At 39.0% G+C, this 19,983-nt stretch overlaps 1 protein-coding gene across 1 annotated transcript in view; it reads right to left on the bottom strand.

The window, feature by feature from the left end:
- Positions 1–1,039: 1,039 nt before the first annotated feature.
- Positions 1,040–19,983, bottom strand: part of LOC113685147 (nuclear pore complex protein Nup205) — a 24,874-nt gene continuing 5,930 nt past the window's right edge. The window contains exons 8-34 of the mRNA XM_089195303.1: positions 19,236–19,385; positions 18,451–18,673; positions 17,956–18,089; positions 17,495–17,677; positions 16,997–17,050; positions 16,318–16,527; positions 15,232–15,414; positions 14,641–14,698; positions 13,711–13,909; positions 12,942–13,062; positions 12,521–12,617; positions 11,918–12,088; positions 10,979–11,745; positions 10,492–10,683; positions 9,561–9,882; positions 8,182–8,318; positions 7,622–7,786; positions 6,846–7,172; positions 5,973–6,233; positions 5,435–5,573; positions 4,999–5,082; positions 4,291–4,460; positions 3,902–4,028; positions 3,410–3,544; positions 2,706–2,800; positions 2,315–2,380; positions 1,040–1,805 (exon numbers count right to left, since the gene is read on the bottom strand). Of these exons, the coding sequence (XP_089051429.1) occupies positions 1,686–1,805; positions 2,315–2,380; positions 2,706–2,800; positions 3,410–3,544; positions 3,902–4,028; positions 4,291–4,460; positions 4,999–5,082; positions 5,435–5,573; positions 5,973–6,233; positions 6,846–7,172; positions 7,622–7,786; positions 8,182–8,318; positions 9,561–9,882; positions 10,492–10,683; positions 10,979–11,745; positions 11,918–12,088; positions 12,521–12,617; positions 12,942–13,062; positions 13,711–13,909; positions 14,641–14,698; positions 15,232–15,414; positions 16,318–16,527; positions 16,997–17,050; positions 17,495–17,677; positions 17,956–18,089; positions 18,451–18,673; positions 19,236–19,385 (4,890 nt within the window). The 3' untranslated portion in view covers positions 1,040–1,685. The remainder of the gene's footprint in view (positions 1,806–2,314; positions 2,381–2,705; positions 2,801–3,409; positions 3,545–3,901; positions 4,029–4,290; positions 4,461–4,998; positions 5,083–5,434; positions 5,574–5,972; positions 6,234–6,845; positions 7,173–7,621; positions 7,787–8,181; positions 8,319–9,560; positions 9,883–10,491; positions 10,684–10,978; positions 11,746–11,917; positions 12,089–12,520; positions 12,618–12,941; positions 13,063–13,710; positions 13,910–14,640; positions 14,699–15,231; positions 15,415–16,317; positions 16,528–16,996; positions 17,051–17,494; positions 17,678–17,955; positions 18,090–18,450; positions 18,674–19,235; positions 19,386–19,983) is intronic.

The following is a 19,983-nucleotide window of genomic DNA, read 5'->3' as shown; positions in this document are numbered from 1 at the left end:
CCGGCAAAACGCGGTCCTGTGATCAACTTGGATTCATGTATCTTACATGAAACGTCTGGGAACGCGGAACCAGGCTTGACTGATAACAAAGGGCGCGTCAAAGATACCTTCAAAGCGGTAAGCAACAAGCCTATTCAGCCAGTTTCGGACATTCCACTCATATAATCACAACCGTGACACAAATGGAAGAGTGAAGGCAACGAGTTTTGCGACGGGATGCAGAGAAAGAAACGTTATTCGTGTTGTGCTCTAGTTATTCGCGTCGAGTAGAGCAAATAAAAGCGACAAACTCAGGTCTTGTGTCTTACTTCTTTTTTTTTTCTTTTTCCCTATATTAATGTTTTTAGTTTTTTCATTTTATATCCAAGGGGTATAATATACGAATCTTAACAAATTAGGGAAACAAATTATGGTCAAACAACCCGACACCGACTTTCCACTAAAAGGATTTGAACTCTATCGCCTGGAGGGATATGGCCAACAGCGAAACACGGTTAGGGACGGGAGAGAAACAGTTCTGAATAGGAAGCCCTGGGAAGCTCTGATGCAAAGAAGTTGTTACAAATCTGAGACCTTGCCGTCGTGGTAGAACATTGCAATGAAACAAATCTGGTTTCAGAGCTGCGATTCACAAATAGGAACCGGAGAAAGAGATTGCCACAAACCAACAATTACCCACGCAGTGTAAGCACTCCGAAAGACTCCCATAAATTTAAAATGAAATTCTACCTCGAAGTTGCCAAAAGAAACGGAAGAACTCATTCAAGTTCAAGGGCGTTAACATTTCTGTTACGTTCAGTTTTCGGCCGTTTGTAATGCACCAAATAGCCAGCAATCTAAATTTTCTTACACTCCAGAAACCCTGGAGATCTGTTTTGATGAACGATCACGAGCGTTTGGAGATCGAGGGCAACAACTCGGGGTAACATAGACCAACCTGGAGGGTAAACGATATCGCGATAAGTATTTTTTGAAGCATTAACTGGTTTACACATTAATCTAGTAACCTTTTCACTCTCCCGCTGATGAAGCCTTACACTTCCTGTAGGGAAAACTTTTATTTATGCCTTCATTCCTCGTTATTTTAAAGTGTGCGTAAAAACAATGTGATTCTATACAGAGGTACAAAACCTACGATGAGCTTCTGCTAGTTCAATTTCAAAGAAAGATATGACTTGAAAAAGCAGTTCTAAATTCTTACAAAAGCTCATTACCGAGTAAAGACTACACCTCACTGCTGTAAAAAAGGGGGGTTAGGGAATAGAGAAAAAAGTCGTCGATCTAATGAGACATTAGCTGTATGCCCGGCGTACAAAGTTGACTGAATGGAGTCAAGTTTCGATGTGAGTCAAGTGCAGTCGTTCGAATCATACCTATCGCGCTTCGCACTTGAATCTACTTCCCCCTCCACGTCCCAACTGTACAAATCTGTTTGTGTGGGCTTAACCAGACAATAAAAGTCAATCATGCATTCTAGGTTGTCACATCATGATGTCGTGGGAGTCCGCAAATCTGTTAAAGATTTGATAATACAAAACTTGAATGACTCTTCTATTTGTTCTTGAAAACTGCCCAGACAACATGCAAAAACAGTTGTAAACCGATTGCAAAATCCAGGAAAACACATTTGACAAGTAAGCAATGAACAATGAATAAGTTCGCAGACTCTTTGTTCCAATGTCTTTTTAACGTAATCCGCTGGTCATCTCGGAGCGTGCAGGCGCCCCATGAATCGTGAGGAGTCCTTTGATACGTCGGACGAGAACTTGGATAAATCCAACCCGCGTTCTTCCTTTTCCGTGCGTCTAAAAGCCAACAAAAAGTAAAAAATAAAAAAAAGAACGAAATAAACCACATGATTATAGATTGAAGAACACTCTTTTTGTGATGCAGTGCATTGAAAAGCAATGTCGTCGATGACTACGAATGATGCTCGGATATTTTGAAGAGAAATTACCATGAAAGTCTGAAGAGTTCCTCTCAGCGAAATATTTCTTGCATAGTCTGGTTTGTTAACCAGCTGTCTCGCGATTTCTTTAAGACTCGTACGAAGTTCGTTTAAGTTAGGTCAGTCGCCAGGACAGTTGGTATATTCTGTTTAGAGTGAAATTGTTGTCGAAAAAAACGACGAAATCCATCGTAACTAGATATCAAGTTAAAAGCATCTTCTCAGAATTAATACAAACTCGACATCGCTGGAATTCTTCACTAGAATGAACGGTACATTTTAGCTCACGCATGTCCTTTTTAATTTGCAGATCGATATGCTCTTTACAATATGACCAAGAAAAAAGGTGGTTTTCACTTAACGCACCTGTTCAATCTCAACGAGTTTCTTCAAAAACGTCTCTGTAAGGATACTAGCTGCCTCTCTCTTGAGCTGCAATAAAAAAAAACTAAGACTCTTAGATTTGTAAACATCTTGCATGAATTAATGTCTTAGAAGTTGAGACTAAAGGTATGGTATCCATAGCACACAACGATGGTCCAAGGAGAACGGAAGATTTTTCCAGAAAAGGAACCGAAAAATCTCTCTCTAAAGCCAAACCAAAAGTTACCTTCTGGATAAAACAAATCATCGAAACGTATAAGAAAATAATTATAGCTTATGTGAAAAAGGGGCGGAGTGCGGAGAGGTGTTGGAAACGCCAGAGAAACAGCGAACGAACGAACGAACGAGTAAAAGTGATCGAACAAACACTCACAGCGTCAATGTCCTCTCGTGTCACACTTTCTCTAGATCTTATTGCTTCTGAAGCAGGATCTAATGTTACTGAAGCTTCCGTAAGCGACTGTCTCTCTGTAGAAGAAAAAAAATCAATGTTAATGTTGAATGACGCTTCATGGTGGTTAGGAAAAACTTAATTAAACAAAATTCTCCAAGCTGATATCTAACACCGTATATATTAGTGTCCTTCACTGCTTCTGCTTAGTCTCGTTAAACAACACACTCTTTCTGCTGCAGAGAGAACGCGCGACGCAACCAAATACATTGCCACGAAGGAGAATGACTGACTGATACCTCCGGGCTTACAAAGAATCATTCCAGTCTATTGCCAGAATTTAAGGGATTTTTACAGTAGGTCCTTGCTTTTCTAAGTACAAAGTCACTCTACGACACTGATGATACTACGTTTAACAACAACAAATAAGTACTAAAAATTGACTGTCAAATACATTTTAACAAATAAGTCATTTACCTATCTTTAACTAAAGTAATGCTCACTATTTACCACCTTGCCTCAAAGTTAATGAATACCCTCTCATAGCCCTTAACGAATTTATCAAAGAAGAAGTTGAATCCAAACTCTAAAGAAGACATATATCGAGTGAGCGCCAGCTGTGCTCTCTGTGCCACAAGGGACCACAGTCAGTTCCAAAAAAGACAACAACAACAAAACAACACTACCATGTAATCGTCTCATTTGACTGCTGATCAGCGGCGGTCCAGCGAGAATGCGTCGTTCTTCATCCGACGGGATGAAGCGCAAAAAGTAGAAATCGAGGTGACGCCATAGAATAAACAAACAATTCTCAATAATGTCTGTTGAGTAAGTTAAGAGAAAACCTTTGTTGTCTAAAAAAAAAAAAAATTACAATAACGCATAGTTCTGTTCGGAACCGGGCTAAGGGCGAGGCAATCTTTGTTGCTTGCCTAATTCAAGTAGTAAGATCGCTCCTCAAGAATCAAGGAGGCACGGCTTCGAACCGCGCTTTTTCTGAAGTTTCGTTTAAGCTTCTTTCTCTGCAATTTCACACAGAATTACAGTTCACCAGAGCTTATCTAGCCATACTTGTCATTTTGTGGTGTTTGATTTAGTGGTAGCTGGAGAGCAAGGCATTTGAAAAGAATTTCTTTTCAAACAGCCCTAGAAAACGTTTGCAGAACATCAAAGGATACACAACTGAGCAGAAATCTCCTGCGTCTTGTACTGTACAACTTGAGTAAGACATTTCTGTGCCAGTTGGTGACGTTGCTGTGTTGACAATCTCTCTTGAACAGCTCCACCGTGTTGAACTTGGTTTAACTGTGGGATTGGAAACATAAAACACTTATTCAGTTATTCACTCTGGCACATTTTTGAGGTTGGAAGCAATACCGCGTGTCAAACAAGAATTAGACGTGACCACTACCAGGTAACACATTTAAAGTTAGAAAAGAAACTGTTGGAGCTACGTAACTGGCATGGAGCAGGAACGATTTGCAATTTTTACCCATACATCAACAAAAACATCTAAAGATTCTTATTCTTTCTGACCACTAGCGATAATTGAAATCAGAAATCAAACCTCTCTTAGTTCTTCACTCGTCAACTCGGTCACATTTTGCAGCTTCACACGCGTCTGTGACAACAACTCAGCCGTCTGAAAGACTTGATCGCAACACTTCTTCATGAAAGTCACAGGTAGACCAAGGCTGACTTGAAGGCGGAAAGACACCACGGTTGAAGAACGAATGGCTGTAAGAGATACAAATGATGAAGACAACAAACACAAGAGAACCAAACAATTAACTGAAAATAACTCTTTTAGTTTCTCTTTAATGAGCTGAAATTCCTCACAGTTATGAAACTTGACGATTTCTTCACAGCGCAAAACTTAGCCAAAGCATAGCACAATAAAGCCGATCGCCAGCATAGATCCCACATGCACAAGCTGTTCCTGATCTGCTTTCTCTAGGCAAATCAACTCAAACGGTGATTTTTCCTCCACGTTTGGTTAGTACCTTAATGACATGCCCTTAAAGTTGGTTTTTTCGCGTTAAAAAGAACGTGATGTTTGAACTAGCGACCGATTATTGAGTCTCCATCAACGCCGTTGTCTGAGTCGGTCACGCAACCGTCACCCTTCCCCTTATACGACGGCTGAAAAAGGGGACTACAGAACTTCCTAAATTAATAAAAATCTTTTGAAAGAGGTATACGTTCTATATCACTATTGTTGAGATGGAATTCCAGATATGCCATGGGCGTAAAATGAAGCTGTTACTCTCCATACCTTCTCTAGTGAGGCGAGAATCACGTGCTAAAGAGTCCGTCAAACTTGGTGAAAACAGCGCATGACAATGAGAGGGAACCGTACCTGAAGAAAAAGCGCACTTTGTTTACAACCCCTACATTACAGATGGATCTTAAATCCTTGGATACTGTCAGATAAAAAGAAAAAAGTTGCGCGGAAAACGGAAACATCGTGCAATAAATTCCTCAACGTACTACTGGATGTTTGGATGAAAGCAAGCGCGCCTAACAGTGTCAAGTAGCAAATAATCAGTAAATTTTTGTCGACTCCGTCCGTCACGCGAGTGGAGAGAAAGCTTCCACAGATAGGACTAAAATACAGTGTAGGCTAAAGTTGACAAAGCAGTAAGGTTACACTCCCAAATACATCGTCACGCAAGAGAAATCAAATTCAATTCAAAAAGTAAAATTCGTACCATATGAATCCATGACCGTTCTACAGTAACCAATAACATTTGAGCAGATTCTTTGCAACTTTTCGGTCGTTTCCATGGCGACCAAACTGTACTTAGCGCCAGGTTCCTCACCGTTTTTCTCCATTACGGATTTGATGATCTGCAAACGTCGTGAGACAGATTGAAATTCTCCTTAAAATAAAGACAAGGACAACAAATCCAAGTCATGACTCTTCTCTAATAGCAAATTTGACGATTTAGAACGCCACAGGAAGACCTATTCCCCTAAGAGCTGGCTCTTTAAGTTACGGCTCTTACTGCCTCCTTAAGTTGAACAGTCCGTGAACAGATAGAAGCACAAACAAGAAAAACAAGGACCGTTCTTAAAAACGAAAACAATTGCGAGAATCATGATCAGTTTTCATTCAACAATAAAAGAACTACAGCACTGTACATAAACAAAGAGCGTTTGAAAATGCACTCCTTGCGCTTGCTTCAAATAAATGAGTGAGGTTAGCTAATCATCTCTATCTCTCTTTTTCTCACGCACATTACTCACCTTCTCCCAACTATCGCTTGAACAATATCTCGGCAACAAACCAATCATGAGACGTTCGATCCTAGCTAGGGGTCCTCTAAGTTGGATTTGCTCTTGACCCAGGTCGTCGTCGGCAATGAGGGCATCCTCAGTGAGTGCCATGTTGCACACAATTCCCGTGACGAGACAGAGTTCCTTTAATGACCCGGATGATTGGAAAGGCTGCCTGTCTTGAAGAATGCTGACAAATACGTCCACATGTGACACGACAAAATGTAAAACCTGCAGGGAAATAAACAGCTTAATTTTGCATCAGGAAATGAAACGACAGACAACCTCTACCACGTCTTCCACTTTAAGAGGCAAAAAATGAAAAACAATATTTTATGCAAGCTGCTGTAACTTTGACGAAAAATAATCTTGTGTATAATGCATACCAGCCATGCAGTCCGTCTCATGGTGAAGAAGCAACTGTACAGTTTGAAATTTTCTTCAGAGTAAGGCTTATCGACTGGATGTGGCTTACAAGATGCTTGATGCACTTAGAAGAGAAGTGAACAAGCTATTTCTTGGTGATACTATTCAAAAAATCGCTTTGTAGATGATAAGTTTGGAACGTGAAAAGCGTCTGGTCTAAGATGATGATTACAAAAATGGCGATGTGGCAATCATGAAAAGACCACAGGTACGAACCGATAAACCATCAATTACCTATTCAACATTTCGAGTTTCCAATTAAAATGTTTATTTCTCTGTTGTGGTTCAATGTTATCCTTGGTTCAAATTTTCTTTTCTTTTGTTTTTGGGTATTTTGATGTATGATAATGAGTTTGAAACAAAGGAAAATAACATTTGAACCAAGGATAAAATTGAATCACAACATCTCTACATTACCTTAGAAGCTACTTCTTTGTGATTATGTGACCCCAGGGATGTCAACATTGCCAGTGATACTTTTAAAGCAGGGGTCAATAACTGTCTATATCTCTCTAACACTGTGGGCACGAATGAGTCGTAGATGACAGCGCTTGTATCGTGATCATGAGCGTAAATGCCACTGGTCATTAGCCTTTGAGCGGTGTCATGTTCAGGTTTGTGATCCAAAAAGGCGCATTCTGCCAGGCGTGATAATAGCCCCGCTTGAAGAAGGACCTTAGCACCATCGGTAGACTGTGCCACTCGGGTTAGTAGGGCCATCTTGGACTCATAGATATACAAAGCCTGGTATGATATCAAGAGAGTTAGTATCATGGGGTCGTTCATTGTGATGAGAAATAGCTCATTATAATTGCGCCTCAAAATTCAGTCAATTCTGATACAGAAAGTCACATTTCAATTGGCTGAGCTCCAAAGGCGATAAGGAAGACTGATCACGCATTAACTTAACCTTATGGATTGTGATACTATAGTGTGACTGTTCGGTCTTCCACAGTTTTGAACATCGAGAATCAACAGGTCACGGTTGTTGAAAACCGACAAAATCACAGCAGAATATCAAACAAGTCGACCTCACTGTCTGAGAGAGTTTAAGTGGATACTAACAGTATGAAGTGTTACATGGATAGCGACTGCACCCCGAGACAGAATCCCAGTGACAATAAGCATTATCACTACAATGACATCCAGGAGCTCATTTATAAACTGAACTGAATCCACTGTAGGAGTATTACCTTAAGGGGCTCTGGGGATGGGTCCAACATTGATTGCAGCATATGGTCCTCGTGAGCCAAGCCGTCCACCATGTGCTTGAGGTAGCCTTTGAGGTTGAGGTAATTCAACCAACGGTGTTGCCAGTCAACAGCAATTATTGCATCAAGAAGGGAAAACGCTAACATCTGAAACGACACCAACAATAACAAAAGAGATCATCTCAGTAAAAAGAATGGAAGAGAGTCAAGAAATTTTATCCTACCTAACATCTAGAATATTTTCTTTCCTGGCTAGCTATTTAACCGATGTAATTACACGCCCATCATAACTTAAGCCAGTTGCTCTGGTTGGAAACTAAAAACACATATCACTGAGCGGATGGGCAAGGATGAGACGATATAAAATATGACCTCACCACAATCACACAGGTTTGAAAATTGTGTGATCCTGTTCTCAATAAATTCAAAATGCTTAAACGGCTTTCCAGTATTGACGCTTAAGTGCGGGTCTAAAAAAGCGCTTGAGCTTAACTCCCCCCAAGTTTTAAAGACGAAAACGCGATTTGTGCGTCATGACTTACCCGGCCAACATCGTGTCCATCACAAGAATCTCTACAGACTGTGTCCATGAATGGTTCACCATAACTAGACAACACTGGTAGAATACTGGTGTCCCATGGCTGGCCGGGATATAAAGATAATACGTTTTTCATGACACCTGCAATGGCCAAATATTTGTTAGTGTCAATTGTGTAACAAAGCGTAAAGAACAACCAAAATACCGCTCGAACTTCTGAAAGTATGAAAAAGGGAAATCGTGGACTCGTCACTCCAACATCCCGCTTATCTCAAGTAGTCAATGTTACTGTCGAGCTTGAATATTTAACCCTTTGACTCTCAGAAATGATAACATGTAACTTCTACCTACAATATCCTTATATTATCCAGAAAATGGGTCATGAGAATACTCAAACTTATCGGGAGAAGTTTTGATCTAACACCACATTCTCGAAACTACAAGAACATGTGTAGCAGGTAGAGGGGAGAATTAACAATCAGATCATGGAGGTTTAGGGGTTAACAATTACTCACCGAAGGAGAGGAAAATATCCACAACTTACACCGACAGTGAGGTAAATATTTGTTTTAGTATATACCACACAGAAACCAAAACAGTTCATTTCTGTTAATAACGACGCGCAATTTTGTCTCTTTATCTGCTCAGGGGTGAATAGTACCTGTTATTATATACCACACAGGTGAATAGTGCTTTTAGCACGCACTGATTGGCTGGTTCGGAAGTGATTAGCAAGTACCATTCATTTCCGAGCAGCTGAAGAGACAAAATCGCGCGTCGACAATTTAATTTCGGACCACTTTTTGGTTTATCAAAATAAAGAAATATATAGAAATTGCCTGGTTTTCTTTGGTTTCTGCGTGTTTTATGCTAAAAAATTATTCACCTCAGTGTCGGTGAAAGTGGTGGATATTTACCTTTACTTCAATGAATAATTGTGAATTAATCACGTGCGAACTAGCCACTCAGTGCGCACGAAAAGCTCTATTCACCTATCTGGTCTACTAACAATGCTTATTAAAATCCTCACAATCAATCCTAATAGCAGCTCAAGCTGAAAGAAAGTGTTACCACTGCTGGATATGTCTTGCATCCATCAGCAGTAAGCATTAGGAAAGTCATGTCATGTCCTAATTGGCTAACTCGGATATGATCAACAAGCACTACTTATCTTCGCGCAACTGAAGAGACAAATTGCGTAAAGGTTTTAATGTATGACAATGTTTTGTTACACTGACAGACATGGTATATACTTACACAATTATTCACCTCAGTGTCGGAGACAGTGATGAATATTTACCTCCACTTTGGCGAATAACTGCTAGCTATTTGTAAACCTCAAAGTTTTAGACAGCTGAGATAAGGAGAGACCCGCGAAATTACCTCTTTCTTCAGTTGATTCGGGCTCTGGCGCAGTCTGCATGAAGTACAGCAGCGCAGCGTACAGGTTTGCCCTGACCCGCTGCAATCCTCCCCCACACCGCAAGACGGTCTCTATCAAACCCTTTAAGATGGCTACAGATGGACCAACGGGAAGAGAGCTCCCAGCTTGAGGATGAACAGGTCTGCCTGCTCCGGTGCTGTCAACACCGGATGTGGATAAGGGGGCTGTGGGAATGGTAGACTGACGTAAATGCGCAAGGAGAGTTAAGATAACCCCGGATACAGGTGATGTCAGTTCAGGCAGAGCATTCTCATCTGCAATCTGAGTCAATCAATGAAAATGTTTTAAATTCATTTCAATAAGGTACTGATTAAGAAACAGACATTTAGCTAAAAGATAATGATTAATTACTAAAAAATATAGACTCTGACATGTATATCATCTCTCAGTCCTTACAAAAGTATTTCAGCGGATGTCTTTATATTTTCTTACAACTTGAGATCTGGTCTAAAAATCAAATCAGTTAATAATATACCGTATTTCCTCGAATAAGCGCCCTCCCCCGAATAAGCGCCCACACACTCAGCCATAATGTCAAACAAGCACCCCTCTCGAAAAAGCGCCCCCCTCCTTCCTCACTTTCCTACACAGTAGGAATACACGGAAACCTGTCTCTATAGCCACTTTGTTAAGAACATTTTAAGCTTCCACTAAGGTGTAAACACTAAAGGAGAATAGTTTCTTTTCCGTTCCAGTTATTTTAATCTGTGTCCATGTGCTTATAGAGTTCCTGTGGGTGCGTTATCTTTTCTTTCAATTTTATCCTATTGCTGCGCTAACTTAATAAGCACCCCCCCCCCCTCCAAATTAAGCGCTCTCCTTCCATAAACAATAGGTGCCCCTCCTTTTATCCGTAAGAGGAGTACATACCTTAGAGAGTAAATCCTGTAGTACTTCAGATATAATAGTCTGCCTTGTATCTCTTGGTAAGATATCAACAGAACACGAGGCCAGAGTCACTTCTACAACCCGTCTCCAAGCTTCAAATGCTTCCTTCTTGATGTGCAAACTCTCTCGTACCTTGTTCCGCAGCACGACATTATGAAGAATGTCTTTAACTTCCTTTTTTTAAGACAAACACAGCTACAGTTAGTACAATCGAAAAAAAAAAAGAAGAAAAGAAAAAGACGTACAACAGAAGAACTAACCAAAGCGGGTTCGTAAACACGTCAAGCGCCGTAATTGACGTTACTATAACGTGAGCAGAGACGAAAATCCTCAAAGAGAAAACGGAGAAAGCTACCAAGTTAAATATATTGAACATAAAAGAATAAACTGAAAAGTACTCTGTACCAAGTTTCCAAAGCATAAAGCTGAGTGTGAGGAAAGTAAAAACCTTTGAAAGGACAACACTGACCTGCAACAAGAAGTTTCTCTGTCCAGCTGTAGCAGTGCCCTGAGCCCCAATTATCTCACTCATTAGTAGTTTATGAAGAACGGGAATATTACAGAGCGTCACACCACCATCCTCCGCCTTCCGTTCACAGGAAGCAATGGCCTCCTCAGTGACAGCCATATCAAAATAATTCAACTGTAAGAGTGGAGGCACATCCTGACAGAACTCTACAGACTCAAGAATGGCTAGAAGCTTCCGCCTAGTCTGCGTCTGTCCCATACCAGGATACCCTCCATGGCTGGTGTCAGCTGCGGTAAAATCATCCTCCAACCTCCTTGGAACTACCTCTGGGAAGTGCGTCATACCCATCAACGTCTGAGCTGATGGCTCTCCCATCAAGAGCGTCAGGAGCCTCTGGGTATGTGATCTTTGTCGGCCTTGAGCTGTCATCCTCAGCTCGATGGCAGCAGTCTTCAGAAGCCAGGACTGCTGATTGACGATGGTAAGCATTGGAACAGGAGGCTGTCCTTCGCCCATGTTCATATTTGCAAGATTCCTAAAAGGTAAGTGTTGAAGGTGCTGGTACAGGAAATCATGGCTTGTTCTCAGATAGCGCAGAGTCGGGATTGCAGTATCCTTATTGGCACATAGATTGTAAACAAGCTGATATGCGAGCTCGGTGAATTTTGGAGCGTCTGTAACACACGAAGGGCCACGATGTGTATCCACCTCTCTGTTCAGAATGTCTAGTACTGCGTGGAGACAAGTCTTTGAAGCACCAAGAACACCTGTACCGAAAAAAAACATATGAAATACATAGAATTTTTACCAGTGGATGATGAGTGACGAATTGATCCTTGCTAGTCACCAGCCTTCCAGATCTCACCGTGAATTAGTTTTCGAAGCCTTACCAGGCTCAATCAATTTTCAACCCTTATGGCGCTCTAGATTTGAACTTACCAGGATCCTGAAGATTGGTCTTGGACACAGGTTTTCTGAGCTCATAGCCCATCAAAAAATGAGCCAGATTGGGCGAAGGGTGTTGAAGAGAATAAAGAACTAATCTCAGAATATTTTGCCTCACAGCGTTGCGAATTTGTGACAATCCAAACGAGTTCTCATCTAAGAATTCTACAAAAGAATGAAAGGACAACAAACATAACTGCTTGGTTTTGGAGATTTCCATAGAAACCAAATTGTAATAGTATACGTCTAGCTAGAGAGGAGCATTAGCTGACGATAGCGAAGTCATAACAAGTTGTTTTCAGCATTGGCTCTCTCGGCTGACGAAGAATTTGGAGATTTGAGTAAATTTAAAATTTAGCTGTCGCAACACTAAAATGAACCATTTGTAACAATTACACCTAAAAATTGTGCACTGCGGTATCAAGGCAAAGGGAATAAATTCCCCACATTTTTGTGATGAAAACTCTTACAGGGGTTCAAAAACCTATGGCCTGTCGACCTTGAAAGCTCCGTCTGGGAGCCAAATAAAACAACTGTTTTAATTGCGTTCTTTTAAAATGAGAGAGAAATAGTTAATTTGACAGAATGAACTCTAACCATTTCTTAGTTCTTGCTCATCTTTGCCAAGATTTTCTTCAGGTTCATTGATATCTAGCTGATCAACAAATCCAATGAGTATTTTCTGAGCGGCAGCCTAGAAGACAACAAAGCAGAAAACAATGAAACCCAAATTAAACTCACGGTTTTTCAAAAACCCTGAATTTGAGCAAAAGGCTGAAATGTTAAGTCTTCCACCGAATGCTTGTCAAGAAAATAGTTTTTGTTTCCATCATTGGACATTAAAAAGTAAAATTGAGCCAAAGGAGTGTGAGATTACATGGTCTCTCCCGTAGGAATTCACAAGCAAGTTCATCCGTCTGGATTTCTACAGTTTTCAGTTTTTACATGAGCAGGGCTGTTGGGGTCATATGACTGTTAGAGTTTCTTTGTGATTTTGGGCAAACTTAGTTTGCCGTACCTGATTAGCAGTCAGGAGATTCACCAAGTGTCTCTGAACGGTTATTGACTGGCAGACCAAACACAAAATCTTAACAACAGATAGGCTGAGTTCAGCTCCAGTGTGAAGATGAGAAACAAACCTGCAGTAACCACAAAAAGTTACATCAGCTATGACAGCCTTATCGATGATATATATTATTGTTATATATATATATTTTTTTTTTTCATCATAAAATGACAAAAGCATCTAAAATGAGAGAAGCTTGGTCAAAGTGTCCTTTGTGTCAGAGCGCCTGGACATTTTTGTGAGTCTCAACATCAACTACATTGCACATACAGTTCATGATCCCTTTGGGAAGAATTATATGAGTTTTCCGTTAATTTCCAGTTGCTCTGTGCGAGCGCTTTTTCCCCATACAGGGAGCTTCCGTTATCATAGTGCGTATGTATCAACCTATCGCTATATCTCCATTCCATTCCTGTAGGGTATGTTTCTTTGTGGTAATAAAAAAAAGAGTTACATACAATTTAAGAGACAAGTTCTGAAAGCTTTCAATTTACAACCATGCAATTACAGCCACAAAAGATCTTGTTTAAAGAAAAAAAGACATAATGCTTTGTGAAGTTCCCGTAAATTTAAGTTCTGAAACCAGTCAAAAGAAAAGAAAAAAAAGTAGCAAAGTGGGAACCTTGTTTGCATTCCCCGCCACTAATGCTGTATCTCTATTAATTACTAACAATTCTCCAGTCATAAAGAGGAAAATCATTGTACTCAAATCAGCACTCACTTCATGATTTTAAGCAGGTAGTCGGGAGAGCCTGTCTGTGGATTAACGCTAAGCAACAATTCCTCTAAAGGTGAAATCATCACCGTTGACTGTTGTGCTACGCTGCGATACAAGTCCACAAACTTCTCTTGTTTTTCCAAGGAAATTTCAATCATTCTCAGGCAGAGCAATGCCGCTTTTTCCAGATGTTCTCTTCCCTCTGAACAGTTTCAAGAGTTTAATGTTAAGTTGAACTTTATATCTCAGCACACCAATAAACTACCAGGAGTTGGTGGTAAGGTAAACATAACTGTGAATTCTCTTGTGTGAAAGAGACTTTTTCGGTCTTAGGGGTTAGGGAAGTTAAATTTTTTTTGAAGAAGTTTTATTCAAGCAAAACTGAAGAAAACAAAATGTAAACAGTAAACCTCTGTCCATAAAAAGCAATTCAACTAACTAAAAACCAAAGTAGCCTTGGGATAGTTACAGGGTGATTATGTTTTAAACCACTTTGCCCAGAATATTAAAAGTATAGGTACAGTAACAACATTATTTCAAGTGCAATTTGGTGTTAATAAGAAGGCCCGAGTGAATTTTTCAAAGACAACAAAACTGTGTGAGCCCGTACGGCAAGTGCAATTTGTAGTCTGAGAAAAAATACAGGTACTTATTTACACCAAATTGCATGAGAAATCAACTTGTTACTTTTTCATGATTTACATGAAAAACACATCACAGAAAATCAAGACAGACAAAACTTTGGCAACACGCCCTACTTGTAATTTGCACTTGTGTTACATGGAAAATGCACCCATTTTCAGCCAATCAGATGCGCAAATTTTTTTTCATGTATATTATCAAGGGCCAAACTGCCCTTCACTTCTTATGTTCATGCAGCTTACTTGGTTTCAACATGAAATCATCTACTGAATATTTTGTACACCTACATACCTGATGTAATGGAAAGATATTCAAGTGAAGATGAAGCACCATCAATAACATTCAGCAACTGACAGAAGGAAATCAAACACAGTATTTATCATAGGAACATGATGATGAAGTACTGTTTGTCTCTTAAGTTCTCTTGAGTCATTATACATGCAAATATAAGGACAAAGTATTTAACCCCAGAGCAAATAAAGTAGTACTGTGTTATTGACTTCACAGAGTTCACATGTGCCATACTTAAACCCTAATTTCCACCTTTGAAAATCATTTAAATTTAGGAGCGGCTTGGTTTCCTACATGGAAGTCTGGATTTGGAACAACTCTGTAAGCTGCCTGTCTTACAGCTGTATCATATACCAAGGTGGAGCACATAGTATGGAATGTTACAAAAAAAAAACACACACACAAACTCTGAATTGCAAATTATAAGAGATAGCTGAATATACTATTTTGATATAAGTATAACCAGGTGAATGCATTATTCATAAAGTTTGCAAATAATACAGTTCCCCTGATAGCAGAAACATAAATTCTAATAAATACAGCAGGGTAAAATTTTATCTCAATACATTATAAAACACAAAAAAAACTCACCATTTTTAACATTTGTGTGTAATTTAACATGTATGTCATTAGAATGAATCCAGGAGGTTTAGGAACTTTCATCTGCTCTCCTCCCTGAATTTCAACATACTGGTCCACAAAATCATTTGGTTTTGGACTGTAACTTTCCAGTAACTTGAAGAGGATCTGTAGAACAGCACTGGCAACTTTCCACTGTCAACACAAATGGTATCATAAGGGCTAAGGGATACTTCTGGAAAAGTTCTCAGCAGTAAAACACAACTGCGACAGTGAGGAAATTGTAACTCTGGCAACTCTCAGAAACAATGAATGTGTTATTTCTCCCAACAATGTAGATGCAGTACCAAACAATCTGGTCTTCCATTAACCCTTTAATGACCAAGACAGAATTTCTCCTTACAATATCAATACACTATCAACCAGAAAAGAGATATGAATAAAGAAAAATATAAATTTGGGAATAATTATTTGATCCAATGCTAAGTTCTCTGAGCTAAAATTGTAAGAATTGTATGATTGACAGTAAGGAGAATTATAAATTTGATCTGGGAGTTAAAGGGTTAAATGAAAAATGTCATCCTTATATTACATCAAATTCTCTGCACTATACTCAAGAGGAAATTATAATTGTGAATAGAGGGAGAATTTCAATGAGATCCTAAGAGTCAAGGGGTATAGACAAAAGTAACACTGACAAGTGTTCAAACAGAACTTATCCTTGGAGTCAAATAGAAAATTCACACAAAAGGTGTTTCTGTTAACATTTTCTGCTGATAATTTTTAACCAACTTTCCTATATGTCAAGTAATTATGCTGATTGCTAGGAATTTAAAGAACTCTGCAAGAATTAGAATGTTCTGGTCATCTTCAAAAGGGAAACAATATTTTTTCGCAAAAGAAGTACGAGCAGCAGTCAAAAAAACTATGTAATTTGCATTGAAGCCCACTTTTGTGAAGCCAAGTGATGGTTCCACAGTTGTCTCACTCTGTGATACATGTATCTGTTCTGGAGATTTGAATTTAATTGCATTTTTTGAAAAGACAGACACCAGACAGTGAAAATTATAATTAACTTCAAACAAAATGCATAGTCACCTTTTCATGGGGATCTTGGTATCCTCGTGAATTGAACTTAAGAAACACCTCATCCCGTAGGAACGCCAGGTATGGTTCAAACCCAGGCACTCTGTAGCCTGCTCCCAAGTTTGCTGGTAGTGGAATATCTGTAAGATTTGTCAGCAGCTTCAGGAATGCTCTAGTCTCAGGGTAGGTCTCACTGCGTGCTTCAAGCTCATTCAATTCCACCTGAAAAATCCAAAGAATTTTACAGTATCATCAGTAACAAACATCATATTCTATAAAGGGAGTGAGTTTCTAAAGAAACTGTGGTGCTGTGTCAGTGGGAGGGTATAACAGGGTAATTTTAAATTATCAACTGAGTTGATAGTGTAAATTGGCCTCTGAAAGAGTTAAAAAGCTAACTATTTATGGTGGTCAATTTATGTTCTCAACTCAATTGATAATACCAAATTACCTTATCATATCCTATAACTGTATTACAAAGTTTGCTTGTCATGGCAGAAAGATACAAAAATATATTATTGTCAAACAATGCAAAAATTTGACAACCAACTTCTTGTAGAAGTTACTGTAGCAAGTCATAGACCTACAGTGCAGGCTAGGAAATAATAAAACATTGTATTCAGAAATATCCCACTGTCATAACAAATATCTACAATGTATAATGGTACATCTACATGTAGTAACTACTAACCTGTATTCCACCTTGCTGTGCAGTTTGGCCAGCTGTTTGAACTGTCTGTAATATCTAAGGTAAAGAAAGTGTTGAAATTATTTTGATATTCTTTTAATAACAGATGGAATGAGAAACATACAAGTAGTAACATTATTTGGTTCAAATGATGAATAGTCTGAGAGAGTTGTTACTCATTTTGACTTAAGTTTGGAATAAAGAAAAATCTGAGCCAACCATGCAGAATCAAATCTCACACCTTCAGATTTTGTAGATTTTGATTGCTAACAAGCAAGGCTATTGACATGTGCACTTCCACATCAGATCCTTCTCTACACTTCTTGACAACTGAGAGGTTGTGCATCAATTATAATGTATTTCTACAGACAGAGGCCAAGTTATCATTGAAGATTGTTTTCCAATAGCTCTATGTACAATTTTTAAACCTCATTTAACTTGCAATTATTGTAGACATTTCACCAACTTACATGCATAAAGATGCATAATGCCTAGCCCTACCTGTGATGATTCTAGGGTATGCCACAAAGAGGAAGCAATTTCAGGAGACTTTGCAAATGCAGCAAGTGTTGAAAGAATCTGTGCCTTTAGCCTGAGAGGTACAGGGCAACCAAGTAGGCCAAACAGGGATGCAATGGGAAGCCACGCTTGACTTTCACACATTGTAAGGCGGGCTATTTCATCCTAAAAACATGGTAATTGCATCTGATTAAAAAGCTCGAAAAGTTTTCTAACATTTCAATGAACTGTAGATCAATTTTGATTTTTCTATTGCAAATCACCCTGCACATTTCTTGAAGAATGTGTGTGATATCTTCAGAGATAAAAATTAATTCCAGTATGGCATTTGACAGATTTCTTGATTCTGCTTTTAGATTTCAATAAGAGAACTGACAATACATGTAGTATAAAAAGTGACCAGACTTTTGACAAGTACTAACAATCTATTTCTTCAAAATCACCTGATCAGCAATTCTCTCTGTAAGTTTTAACACTGCCTCCAGCCCTTCCAATTCCTCAGGTGTTATGTTACGGTTTGTTGGGCGTGGTCTGTGAACCTGACCTGTTTCTCGTTGCAAGCCACCATACATCATCACTAAGAGACATTGGCACAATAAAAAAAATTATTAAAAGAATTATAAAAAAGACTCTGCAAGAAACAGGGAAATAAAAAAGAAATATGCTATGAATTGGAGATGGCTTTTAAGCTTACATATTATGTACATTGCATTGTGAACCAAAAATATGCACATCATCCAATAACAACTACTGTACAAGTCTATAGCCATTAACTTTATCAGGAGATCACCATCAAAAAAGCAGGGATTTTTTTTCAACCAAGATTTGGTTTGATCATAAAACAAACAAAAATCCTTCAATGGTGAAGTGAATACCTGTGTTGGCTCTGTACTGATGAAAAGAGACAGGGAAAAAATAATCAGATATCAAAGTATCACCTGTGTTTGCACCATCCTGTCTTAGATCCATGTAATACTGTTTAACAGAAGCAAAGAAGTGATCCCAAGACAGAGGACCATTTGCTGTGGATTTGAGCAAGTTGAAGCAGTGATGAGCAGCCTGAGGGCTGTTTGAGAGACCACACAGCATTTCAATGTATGGGACAAAAAGTGGAGCAGGCAATAAATCTCCAGCCAGCCGCACAAACTTGTAGAGGCTCACCTGAAAAAGGAGAGGAAAATATTGAAATTAAGTTCATAAAAAGGAATTTATGTTGACTACTTATACATGGAATATTTGGTTATGGTTTTTCTGGAGCAATTGAAGATTTCTTGTACAAGAATAGATCATGCTTTCCTATATTGATTTGGAAAACAAATCTAAAGTGATAAAAAGACATACAGGTGGCAAAGTAAATGGAACCCTGGGTTGCTGAATGGAAGTGTTAAAAATTCAATTCATTTGAGGCAAACATTAGGTAAAGGGAAGGTCACAGGAACTAACATTTGCTTTGTCAAAAGTTTTGCCAAATGAGAAAGTAAAGAGAGAAAATTCTGCTAACAAAAGGAAATCTTAACTTATAGAGGAAAACAAAGCTCACAATTGCAGCCTGTCCTGTATAGGAAAATTTACCACATAAATCTGAGTTCTAGCTTCTCCTTGAGAAGTTTCTCCTTGAGAAGTTTCTCCTTGAGAAGTTTCTCCATGAGAAGATCAAAGTTACTTAATATGTTATGTACATGTACAAGTTCCAACAAATAAATGAAATTTATCATTCCCCTACTTGCTTCTGTGATGCATGAGGTCTGAAGCTTGGTGAAATTCTTGATGAGTCGTAAGGTGAAAATGGTGTGAAAGAGCTTGCATCCAAAGGACACCAGAAATCTACAGCCAGTTCAAGACCAAGTGAATCATTCTCATAAAGTTCTCCAATCTGTGGACATTGGAGAAGAAAATTACTTAAAACATGCTAAAGAAATTGTGCACACAAGTTCAGTGTGGTAGCTAAGTTGAAAAGTTATTTACAAAAAAATAAGATCACACAAATAATTAAATTCATACCCAAAGCTACATGTATGTATTCAGGGTTTTCTTTAAGGTTTTAAGTAGCCGGAGGCTTTTTTAAAGGTAAACAGTATTCACATCTCGAAATCCAATATGGCAGACAAAATGTCACCTTTGTACTTTCCTGCCACAGCAGCAAGATTTGTCCAAAAGAAAGTCCCCATCAGAACGTTTTTGAACTAACCTTGATCCAGAAGTCTTTTTATGTTTTCAGAAAAGATAGGCAGAGCCAATTAATATTTTCATTGAGCCCAAGTTTAGACTAGAAAAACATCATCTCTGTACGAGTTCTCGAAGGTAGTAGCTGGAAAAAGCTTGCAGAGAAGCTGGCATCTTTCACCAGCTGCCGGCTCTTATCTACAACCCTGATGTATTATAGACCATGTCCAAAGTCAAATAGCCTGAACATTTACCAACCAAGACATGGTGGAGGTTAGTGAAAAAAGCCAGAAACAAAGAGGCAAAAT

This window comes from Pocillopora damicornis, chromosome 2, assembly GCF_964200805.1.
Source record: "Pocillopora damicornis chromosome 2, jaPocDami1.2, whole genome shotgun sequence".
NCBI lineage: Eukaryota > Metazoa > Cnidaria > Anthozoa > Scleractinia > Pocilloporidae > Pocillopora > Pocillopora damicornis.
Note: the sequence above shows the minus strand (reverse complement) of the source record. Positions and strands in the feature narration are given on the sequence as shown.